Genomic DNA, 12,554 nt, shown 5'->3' with positions numbered 1-12,554 from the left:
TGTGTGTCCACTTGCATCTCCTGAAAAACCAACCGGTCCTCATTTATGGCTGATTGTATCTATCGGCGAAAAACATTACAATCATTGGTGGCATGGGAAAAAGAGTTATGCCACTTGCAATAAACAAGTCTCTTTAATTCATCCATAGGAAGAATAGTATGTGTTAATTTAATGTTGCAATTTTTAGTAGCTTGTCAAATATTTATCGCATTTGGGAAAATTAAAATTAAATTTAACCTCTTCTTGTCGATTCTTTTGAACTGGTTGTAAAGAAGAACATGCAGAAGATTTGGCCTTCGTTGGCCAAACAAGCTCAATGGTATATACATCTACAGATTCATCATCTGAACTTTCACGCTCTACTAGATGTATAGCGCGAGCGACCGATTTTGATGTCTCTTTAAATCAGCTTTCACATGAAAAAGCCTGCTGATGTAGCTGAGCTATTGAAAAGAATTGAGTGCCATCTAATTTGTCTCTTAAGTAGGATAGCAACCCATTAAAAGCTAGCCCTGCTAGCTCTTTGTATGCGACATGGATTCAAAAACATTGGTTTCTAGTATCCAAAACCTCCAGATATAATCATTAATCGATTCTTCGTGTCCCTGTTTGACTGAGGCTAAATTAGCCAACCCTAATTCATATTCCTAGAAAAGAAATGCTCGTGAAATTTACTCTCTAAGTCATTCCAGGAATTAATGGAATTAGGAGGCAGGGCGACGTACCATGCAAAAGCGGTACCAGTAAGGGATAAAGAAAATAAACGAACATGAAAGGCTTCCCCATTAGCCAATTCCCCTAGGTGTGCTAGGAACTGGCCTACATGTTCGTGTGTGCTTCTACCACTTTCACCAGAAAACTTCAGTATTACCCCTTGTGGGTACGGGACAGTGTCAAACCGGGGATCATATGGCTTTTGATATGATTGTCCTACTCTAGCTACACTAACTCTAAGCCTATCTCGAAATAATTCAGCCATCTCTTCTCTAATTTTCTCCATTGTGTCCGGTGGCAGACCACCGGACCTTGGGTTGTGGGGCTCATTCGGTCGGGCGTTGCTATGCCGACCTTCTTGCCATGACCGATCGATAATGTTGATTGATCTGTGATCATATGGTGTGCTGTGGTTTAAATATGTAGGGGCGGAACATACTGTTGTTGTGGTGTGTAAGAATTTGGTGCATAGTACGCAACGGTAGGTTCTGCATATGCGTATCCGGTCTGTGGTAAATCCAAACTGCCCGGTTGTGTTCGCTACTATTGGGGCGCCACATGCTGGTCCTGGTGCGACCTCGGACTATCCGGCAGGGAAAGCTCAAACGGTCCGACCGTGTCCAGGGGCGTCGATCTGCCAAGCAGGGACGACAGTGGCAGTATTTGCCCTGGATATGAGTTCATCAGCATACCATATAATGGCTAGGACTACGAATCCCCATTTGTTGCCGATGTATTAGACATATATATCCTATTAGTAGTTTCATATGAAGGAAAACTAGGAGCAACAGATTTCTCCAACGAACGTGTTAATTTTCTAATTGATTCTTCTAACCCCAATCTTTTGTTTCATTTGATTCTGCTGCTGATCTACATATTGTTTAATAGATTGAATGTCGTCGGGTTTACTTACGTTGGGGACCTGAAGTCAAGATAGAAGATATGCGACGTCGGTCTCTCCATGTTTGACAACCTTCTGGTGGCGATCTACCGTGTATTGTGACAAGAATTTATCATTCGCTTGACGCATGTAGTCCTTGTATTGTTGTTGCCCATCGACCGTCACACTTTCAACAACCGGCTTCAGGATATTGTAGGGGAGATATTGGTGTGATCTTTAGAACCGGCCATTTGAGGGCCTGATTTTTAATAGATCTAGACACCTAATCTCAAGCGGAGTCGCCAAAAAATGTGTTGGCGCCAATCTAGGTGCCAAACACTAGAACGAATCGTCTTGCGATGCTCTTTATGGAGGCGTGGACGGTCCGCGGCACAGGGTCAGACGGTCCGCTACCTAGGCACAGAAGTGACTCCTCCTCTGCGTACGTCCGGACGGTCCGCGCTTGTGGTCGGACGGTCCACGCCTGGGGCTCGAATGGTCCACGATAGCACAGAGCGTCGTCTTCTTCGCAGCAGACCTAGATCTCGCCTATCAGGAGGGACCCTATCAGGGAGGAGAGATTCTAGGTGTATCTTCGCGTCGGTAGGCCTCCTAATACGCCTCTAGTCGACGTAGAGCCGAAGAGAGGTGGAGATTCGAGGTAGAGAGAGAGGGTAAACTAGAGCTACTCCTAATGCATAAGGTATAAATAATAAGTAGACTTGATTGGATCGATTGTTGGAGGTTCAATCGGTCGTAGCCCTTAATCTAATCCCACAGGTTTAGCTAAAAAATTCTGCAAGAAATTTAGAACTCTAACTGATTCTGGACACGCTTGACGGTCCATGCTACTACGACGGACAGTTCGGACCGGGAACGGTCCGACCTCAGGTCATTTTCTATGCTCAACAGTAGATATATTATTTCTCCAAATATAGTGCAAGCAAGTTGCTAAGGTACTAGTGTTGTCCATATCAAAATCTTGTATTATATAGAGAAAAAAGTAGTTAGAATGAAATAGAATAAAATAGACTATGTAGTAGTAGTTGATATATAGAGGTATATGAGGCTACAAATTTTGGTGAGTAATTTAGAGTAAGGAATTTTGGTGATTAAGCTAGGAATAGTGGTATAGTCTGTAGAGTAAATATAGAGTAACATGTGGATAGCCTAAGGGCCCAGGCCCCAGCCCAACCATGCATTCATCCTTCTCCTTCAGATCGCCGCTGATTTGCTGAACGCCTGAAACCAACTAGGAATTGCAGCTCTGCCGCATTCAGGTCTCAGGATGCTCCAGGAACCCATGGGCAAGACACTGCGCAACACTGTCTTTCACCACGTCCTCGACGTCGTGCCGGAACCTGAACCCCAGATCCAACAGCCTCCTGGACGAAACCACCGGCGGCGAGCAGGAGACGTCGTCGAAATCTTTGCTCAGCCTGCTCAACGAGGGTTGCCATTGCCGGCGGTCAGAGAGATCACGCACACGACAGCTGATCAGAAAGCGCACCTGAAGAGACCACTCGTAGCCATGGCAGAGACGACGTGCCTGTCACCGGCCGGAAGGTAGCGCGAAGCGAGGAGCCGCGCGAGCTGCGCCGCCGCGTACCCGCCCGCGGCGCACAGGTACCGCCCCTCGGCGCGCGGCGCCTCCATCAGTAAGACGTGCGCGTCACACACGTCCTGGACGTGCGCCAGCGGGACGCACCCGAACCTGGCGTGCACTGAGGCCAGCACCGAGTAGAGCTTCGGGTCACCTGCGCCGCCGCGCCGGAGTGGCGTCAGCCGTCAGGTAAGACCAGACAGAGCGTCAAGAACACTGCAACCGGTGACCGTGATGGATCGAACGACCTGCAGTGTTGGTTTACCTGTGATGGGTGACAGCAGGAGCTGGATGCTCGTAGGGACGCTTGTCGTGAGGAACGGCCCGGCGACGGTTGGCAGAACGAGGGACACGAGGTGGACGCCGTTCTCCCGTGCGAACCTGAACGCCGCCTCCTCAGTCAGCCGCTTGGACAGGATGTAGACCTGCCACACACAGGTCAGAAGCACATGGTTCAGTTCAGATTCAGAGAGAGACAGAGAGACGAAGCAGATCATTGCGTGAAGTGAGAGTGTGAGAAAGAGAGAGTGAAGCGAGAAGTAGTGCACGCACCCAGCCGACGGGCTTGGTGCGCCACACGTCGTCGAGGGCTCTGAGGCAAGACTCGTCGAGCACGGCCTTCCGCCGCCCCACCGCGTCCACCGCCGTCAACGTGCTGACGGAGGACGTGAAGACGACCCGGCGCACGGTCCCGGCGCGGACGCAGGACCGCAGCACGTTGATGGTTCCCCTCGTGGCCGGCTCCAGCATGCTTGACCTCACGTGCTCCTCTGCAACATCAAGGGAGGTTAATTAACTCTGACCTCCATTTTTTATGTCCTATGCTAGTTTGATCTCAAATCAAACATTTATATCTTTGATCACTCGGTTCAAGAGTGTTTGAATATAATAGAGCTAATAGTTAGTTGTTTAAAAAATTTAGTAAAATTAGTTAGCTAACTATTAACTAATTTGTTAAAAAATAGATAATAGTTGAACTATTAGCTAGACTGTCTATATATCTTCAGATAATTTTAGCAGTTAACTATAATCTATAGTGCATTTAAACACCCGCTTAGACGACGCACATAGATACTACAACCAAAGTGCAATTTCTTGAACTGGATTACTTAAAACAGAACAAACTCGAGGAATTGTCCTTTTTGTCATATTTTTTAGTTTGACTAGGCGTACGATTTGTCTACGATTACCGTTACACTAGATGATTGCGGAAGGACATCATGACATGGCTTAATATGTCATGATCCATCCAACCCCTTGGCCGCTGCTTGTCCAAATTACCAACACTGCTCCATGTCAAAGAGCATTGGCCACCCGAGCCAACCGACCGACCCAACCCATCCAGAAAAATCTGACCTAATCGTCAATGCAACGAGTGGATATGAGTTATAGTTTTTGACCTGCAATAAGGGTTAGACACGAGTCATGATTTTTTATCCAAAATTTGACCTAACTTAAAAAAATCCCGATCCAAAGCCAAAAAACCTAACCTAACCCAAAAAAAACCTTGACCCGACATATCCAATAGGAAGCACAACCCCGACCGGACTCAACACTTGACACAGGACGAGAACGGGCCACGTAAAACAATCCACATCCCGGCCTTGATTCGATCTGACCTGACGTTTGAACAGGTCTATATTACCAACCATCGCCGCTCCACGTGTGCGCCCATTCCGCCACTAGTGTTGTGTACATGCCCCTCTCTCGCTATCGACCCATCCCCTAGCTCCTCCACCTCCTCTCATTCCTCTTGTTCAAGTTTAGTTGTTATATAATTTAGATGCGATATTGGTGTATGTTGATTGTTGGTATTGGATGGGAAAATTTATGCATGAAAACTTGGTTGGTATATTTTAGATAATTAAGTGTTAGTTATTTTCGACAGTCCCGATGTGATTAGAGAATTTAATAAGGTTATTTTTGTTGGCTGATACATGATTAGAATTTTTAAAGTCCTAATTTCTGATGGTAATTGTTAAACCATCTGAAATAAAGTTATGTCATCATTAGTAGGTCATTTAATACCAAGTTTATTAAGATAATCACAATAACATTGTACAACATTTTCGGCGGCCACCGTACATGTGATGAAAGTATTGTGAATGTGGCTCATATTAAATTGTACTATATGAATGTGATATATATTAAATAAAATTGTGGTAACCGAGAAAATAGACATAACATTTGGTTTTGGTTCATTTATTTCCCACGACCAAATGGTTAATCTATTTCCGACGACCCAATTTATGTCGTTATCTTTGATGATCGATCGTACCGTCGAAAATAAGTCCAGTGGGGCTCACCTGTCGTCGTTAAGGCCATTTACCATTGAGGACGTGGGACCCACTACTGTTAATATCAGACGACCACCCGTGATTGTTAGAAATAGTTTATTTTCGATACTTGTCATCGACCATAACTTTATTTTCGACTAGTACTGTCTAATTATTGTCATCAGTCGAAAATAGGCTAATTACTTTTGAAAATTACTTATATCCGATAGCTTTGGACGTCATAATTTTTCTCATTTTCTTGACGCTAGAATGACTAAAAGTTTCTGAAATGACTGAACCAATAACATAAGAAATGTCTGAGAAAAAATAGAAAAATGGCTGAAACAATAAAAACTTAATGTTTAGACTTTAGAATGATTTAAAGTTACCTAGAAGGGCTTAAATGTTGTTTGGACGCTTAAATGGCTGAACTAATAGAAATGTCTAAGAAAACATAGAAAAATAGCTGTAAAACAATAATAACTTAATGTTTTCTGGAAAAATAACTTAATATGGCTCGAAAACTAGTCGTGCAAGATGAGGGCGCGTGGGTGCATGCGCCATGATGGTCCAGGTGATGGACTGTTGTATATATATAGTTAATGTACATGTTTTGTATATGTGTATAAGTTCATCATCATCCATTTGAATATAGACATTAAGGGGTGTTTAGTTTATAAGACTATTTTTTAGCTCCTTCATTTTATTCCAGTTTAGTCCTTATATTGCTAAATCCAGAAACTAAAATTATAGTTTGTATTTAGCAATTTAGGAACTAAAATAAAATAAAATGGAGGGACTAAAAATTAGTCCTTAAAACCAAACACCCCTAAAACTAAGAGCTAAAACAAATACTCTCTCCGTTCCAAAATAGTAGTCGTTTTAGAAAATTAGTGGGTTCATACAATTATTGATGTATGTGTTTTGTATATATGTGTCTAAATATAATCATCTCACATCTAAATATAGATATAAAAAATTAAGAGATAAAACGACTACTATTTTAAAACGGAGTAAATACTAATTTGGGACCGAGGGAGTAGTACTCATTGAACAAACAACCTAAATTGAACGTCCCACCCCGCACTCCTTGCTCTGCCTTGCGCTTTATCACGTGGAGGAATTGGGGAGAATTGCGTTTCGACCTCCGAAAAGCAGCACACATTCCATTCTTTCCAGATTTTCCATAGGAGTAGAGAGAACAAGGTGTCAAGGCCTTGTTGCTGAAGATCGATATGACTAGCAATCTAGAATCGAGTTGTGTGATTGATGTGTCGTCCTGCAGGTCGTGGCATCGATTTCCCCAAGCCTGGCATGTATCGATGTCCTACCACACTTGTTTCGTGAAAGAGCAATAGACGAGGATGATCGATGGCTCGATGCACTCTTCTGCCTAGTCGGAAAGTAGGCAGTTCCTTCATGGTGTCAACTGTCAAGCCCGTGGCGGATTCTCTGGTCGGCCCGTCTAGGTGGCGTTGCTTGAACCATAGGAAGATGAAGATGATGCATACTGCCATACTCAAAGCTATAGGTTACATAAGTATAATACTACTCATTGGTAATAACCTCAGATCTAGTAGATACACAATAAGCTATAGGTTACATATATATAAGAAAGCTAAAACGATCTATAAATTAAAACGAATATAGTATCTGTTGAATCTTTCACAAAGAAAGAGACGTACGAGGAGCGGAAGGATCCCTTAACAGTTAACACTATCTCCGGGTCATTTTCCGCAAGATTTCGACGTACAAGACTCACGTGCAAGTTCCTGGTGACTTCTAGCATGCTTGAAGAAAGATGGAGTGCTTCGGCAGAGAAACAGAAAACACGTCTTAGTAGTAGGGATTATTAATTAATGTTGGTCCAATTGACCCAGAGTAGCCGGTTACTCTGTATCCATGCCCTCTGAAAGATTTTTTTTTCTATATCTCCCTCCTCCTCCTCTTCAGTCGTATACTCTATATATCGTCCTCTATATATATTATAGACATATTTTACTTTTATTTTTTATGTATACATATTTATCATATTCTCAAATATTATGCATATATATTAATTTTGCTAAATTTATTGTTTTAAGTATTAAAGTGAATAGATGAGAGGAGAGAAACTCTCTCTATATAAAGAGGATGATTGAACGTCGTATGTTTAAAATGTTGTTTAGAGAACGCATATTTAAAATGATGTTTAGAGAACACTGATGTAGAAATAGAGGAAGTGAATCTCCTCTAGATATAAAGTACATGAACAGCAAAAATAAGGAGTCCCACAGTCAAATTTTGGAACCCATTAAGCAGAACTCGCCGAAAACTAAGGAAACACACGAGATGCGACCGATTCTTCTATATTTTATTTTACATGTTCACTTTTTTTTGGCATATATGCTTCACGTGTTGGTTGATAACTTAATTAAGTCCATGCATGTGACAAGATCCGTAAATAAAAATTGTAAAGTATGGAGTATTGTGTTCAAATATGAGTAACCAAAAAATAATACCGATAAAACATTTTCAATTTGGACATGTTTAAAAGTAAAACATTTTTATAGTTTTTGGTTAATATTATGCTTTATAGAAATACGGTAACATTTTATATCATGAGTTATCATATCGTAAGGATTCTTAGACAGTAGGTGTTTTTTTCTTTTTATTTTTTTTCATAATTTGTATTTTTAATATTATTTACTCTATCTATTTTTATGTCTTTCCCTACCCATATGCAAGTATACTCTATGACTTATATATGACTCAGATTTATGATCTATATTGATACAAGTTATAACAGCTTACGTCTATAACTCGATGATCAACTTGCGTCTAGCGATGACGGATACATAATTCAATTTCATTACGTATTAGACCGATCATATCAAACTGCTTCTAGCAATGATACAGTGTCCGATTACTATACGTACTAGATTTCGTTGTAACGTACATATGTTTGCTGCTTTCTCCGTCCATGTAAGTTTGTCGTTTTAAGCAGGTCAATCACTGTCAACTTTGACGGGTTATTCCGTATGTTTTATAAAAAATATAAAATAAAAGTAAATTTACTAGATTTATTATGACTTGATCTAACATAATAGACATAATAGATAATTCCTTTAGTTTAAAATAATTCAATTTATATATATTGTTTGTCAAAATTTAAATAGTTTAACTTAGAACAAACTTAAAACCACTAGTAGAAAAGAGCTCTAAACCCACAGTGGTGTTTAATTTTTACAGACGAATTTAGTTATAAAGTGCCAGTGGTATTTTTAGTTAAAATAATCGCCTGCTACATACTGGTACTCAAGAAAACCCATACCGGTACTAAAAATCAAAGATTTTTACGTATTCTGGTTCCTATACTAATTGATTGATTTTTGTTGCAATGTATAGGCAAGTAACTTAAAAATTAGTGTGGTATGTAGTTTTGAAGATTTATTTAATAAAATTTGTTCCTAATAATATTGTAACGCATGTTTTTATATGTGCAGGGGGGGGGGGGGGGGGGGGAGTAGATAGATTTTCAGACTGTATCAGTATTTATGACTTGGAGCATGCATTTGCGCAGAACGGATGGAGTGAACTGAGCTAGCCGCGCTGCTGTCGACAACTTCACATGTGTATCTGTATTGTATCACAAGTTCACAACGACTCACCGAGGTTGTCCTGATGGGCGGGTGATACGTGGAGGTCCATGGAGGCCGCGACGTGGAAGAGCGCCACGCATCCCGTGACGGCGGCGTCGAAGCTCCCTTCCTCGCCCATGTCGGCCCTGAACACCCTGAGCCGGTCCCTCCCTTCTTCCACGACGGCGAGCACCTGCAAGGCCTTGCCTGCGTGCGTGCAACACCACCGGCACCGGTGCACCGCGCGCGCAACGCCGCCGGCATCAGAGCTCGGCCATATGGTCAGCGCCAACATCAGAGTTATTCGGCCATGTGCAGCGCCGACGCACGCACGCGCGCGCGCCGTGTGTACATACATACATACATACCTGTGTCCCTGGCGGTGGCGTGGACGCGGTAGCCTCGCCGCAGCAGCGTGCGGACGAGCCAGGAGCCGACGTAGCCGGTGGACCCCGTGACGCAGACAGCCGGCGGCGGCAGAGGGCCACTGCCCTCGGTCTGCTGCTCCTCGTCCGGCGAGCCGCAACCGACGCCGACGCTGCCCATCTCGGCCCCGGCCGGCCTCGATCGATCTCTCGGCTGCGAGTTCGCTGCGCTGATCTCTTCGAACAGTGACGGCGCTGCTAGTGCTAGCTGATAGCCTAGCGCTGGAGATAGCAAGTAGGAAAAGTACGAAGGCGATCCGATCCGTTATTGGCTATGTGGCAAAGTTTAGGTGTCTACTGGGGGAACAGAGCTGATAGGCTCTGTTACCATTCTAAAATTGATGAAGCGAGCCGGCAGCACTGCCACTGGATGTGGTGGGTTACAGGGATCATGTACGTACGTACGTACGTGTCCCGGGATATGGACTGTCTCGGATCCATTTTTATACAGTACATAGTATATAGTAAGTATACTTGCAACAAGCTAGCAGACAAGTCATGCGACATTCATCGCGTCCGCATCGCAGATCACCAAAACTGAGGCCACGCACACCAGATCTCGAGAGTGCCAGCGCTAATAGGTCCATCATCGCTGAACCATTTACAGTCGTGCAGAGTTTATCTTGGCACACATCGAAGACGACGTGCCCATATCTCCACATCCCCTCTTTCTCTCTTCCTATCGTGAGCTCACCTGGGTATGGGTGCCGTCCACGTTCAGGCGGCCTGACCCGGCTCTTACGATATTGCCTGTCCCACTCACGAGCAATAGCCGCTGCACCAGCCTCGCCGGCAGCGGCAGGCAATGACGACCGGGCGGACAGGCGCCGAGCAAAAGCCCGACCGCCGCGAAGCCTCTCGATCGGCATGGTGCCTACGCCACGGCACAGTGCAGCGAAAACTCCTCAGCACGCTTCCACATGGACACGTATGCATCGTACTCGTACTCGTCCAGTTTTTTCTCTCTCGGCTCAGGATGCGGAGTACGTGTGCTAGCTTGGATTCCACGTACGGTCGTCGCCGTCGTGTCACCTGGAGAAACTTTGTTGTTTCTCGGCACGTGCACGAAGTTGTCTATGGCCGGACAGCTGTCTGACTGTCTGAGTCTGTTGTTTGGGCACCCATGCCAGCACGGTCAGCCCGGTTGGCCTGTAGTGCAAAGGCCGAGCTGAGGCGAGCTTGGTTCATTTCCAGCCCGTGTTTTCCTATACATATACATCACAGTTCATAGTTCTTATACAATCATATAGGCACACATGTCTATATAGATATATAGCTATTACAAATTTACACTAGCTAATTGAGATTAAGCATCTACATGTGGATCCATTTGTGCCTGAGACTGAGACTGAGATGCATGAGAGGACTCAGGAGTGTCAACTGGTTCATCATCAATATAAAGCTTAAAGAACGATCCTTTAAGCTCTTTGTTCTCTACAGTGTGTTGGGTCCTTGCGTTCCCCTCCTCCTAGTCCTTGATACAGGTCAGCATCTCTGCCGTGTGTCCGATGTCAGACGACGATGACGCTCCTTGATGATCCTGCCAGTAAGACTAAATGGACCTTCTAATGAAATTGTAGAGACGGATAAAGTTAGTATATCCTTAGCCAACATAGAAAGAGCAGGGTATGTCAGTTTGTGATCTTGCCACCAAGTCAAAAGATTAAAATCGTCATCAAACATCTCGATAATATCACTATCCAAGTATGCTAACAATTCAGAACCAATCCTAAGAGATGCACGACACTAGCATAAGTATATCTAGATAGAGAAGCTTGAGGACTCGAGTTGCAAGAAGAACATACCACCAATTAGGGTTGAAAACAAATCATCGTCATCATCACCATATATCATACCCCAATTAGTCCTCTTCTTATCAATTCTTGTTGATTGTGAGGATCTATTTGATGTCACTGCACCAAATATAGCTTCATACTTGTTAAAGACCTCAGATATTTGGCTCTTACACAAGTCAAGTAAGCAAAATAATCATAGTGTGTCATGCTAGCTAAAATAGATATAACTCTATTGAAGCCCCTTAATTTAGCTCTAGGATCAAGGATGAATGCAAATGAATAAAGAAGTGGAATGTCCCTCCAATACTTAAGGAACTTATTTTTCATAGGGAGAACAACTTTTTTAAGCAATGGATCGTTCTCATAGGAACTAAGGTGCCGTTTGGTTCACGAAATGTAACGTAAATGGTAATGGTAACGAATCACACTCGAATACCGATGATAACAAATTTAAATAAGGAGGTATCCATTTATAGTGTGGTATCGATTACGGTTGGACTTAAACAAACATGATTTAACGTTATCCGCTACCCATTACGTTACCAATATGTGAACCAAATAGCACCTAAGATGTTTGGCAATCTAAATAATATGATGCATCATCAACGAAGATATGTTGGATAGTATACACCAGATAGGACACAGGTTAAATCATAAAATAGTTCAAGAAAGACCAAAATTTTTTCAGCAACATAACAGTGATCCTCAGACATAAGCAAAGGTTCACCTCCAGCTCTAGGGTACTGAATTTGAATGAACACATCAAATGTGTTCTTGTAAGGCACCAGATGCTTGAGCATAAGGTATGTGGAGTTCCACCTAACATCCATATCTATCCAATATTTAAGAGGACGTGCCCCCATAGCAATGCAATAGGTTTTATATAAAGTAATGCACTGGTTAGAAGAGTTTAAATAAGATATAGTAATTCTAAATGGTTCTAGATATGCTTGGAGCCTCTTCAAACCAGGCTAAACAATAAGGTTCAGAATATGAAAAGCACACCTTTTATGCAAAAGCACATCTCCAACATAACCAGAAAGTAGAGCAGTGAGTCTAACCAAAACAGTTGTATTAGCGGAAACATTATCCAGAGTAATAGATAAGGTTTTATCATCAAGAGAATATTCTTTTATCATGTCATAGATACTGTCGGTACCCTAAAACAGGGGTACCCCTTACTACAGTGTGAAGGCACGGTGCCCACGCGGCTATCTCTAGTCGCGTGGTAAACAGCACC

General features: G+C 43.1%; 1 protein-coding gene across 1 annotated transcript; it reads right to left on the bottom strand.

Annotated features, from left to right (window-relative positions):
- Nucleotides 1-2,568: 2,568 nt before the first annotated feature.
- On the bottom strand, nt 2,569-9,817 carry LOC100284504 (dihydroflavonol-4-reductase). Its single transcript, NM_001157399.1, has 6 exons — nt 9,462-9,817; nt 9,124-9,300; nt 3,750-3,967; nt 3,463-3,622; nt 3,144-3,351; nt 2,569-3,033 (listed from the first exon to the last, which is right to left on the bottom strand). The coding sequence occupies exons 1-6, from the start codon at nt 9,637-9,639 to the stop codon at nt 2,871-2,873; spliced, it is 1,104 nt and encodes a 367-aa protein (NP_001150871.1). The 5' UTR covers nt 9,640-9,817; the 3' UTR covers nt 2,569-2,870.
- Between the last annotated feature and the right edge of the window lie 2,737 nt (nt 9,818-12,554).

The sequence above is a fragment of the Zea mays genome, chromosome 5 (assembly GCF_902167145.1).
Source record: "Zea mays cultivar B73 chromosome 5, Zm-B73-REFERENCE-NAM-5.0, whole genome shotgun sequence".
NCBI classification, from domain to species: Eukaryota; Viridiplantae; Streptophyta; class Magnoliopsida; order Poales; family Poaceae; genus Zea; species Zea mays.
Note: the sequence above shows the minus strand (reverse complement) of the source record. Positions and strands in the feature narration are given on the sequence as shown.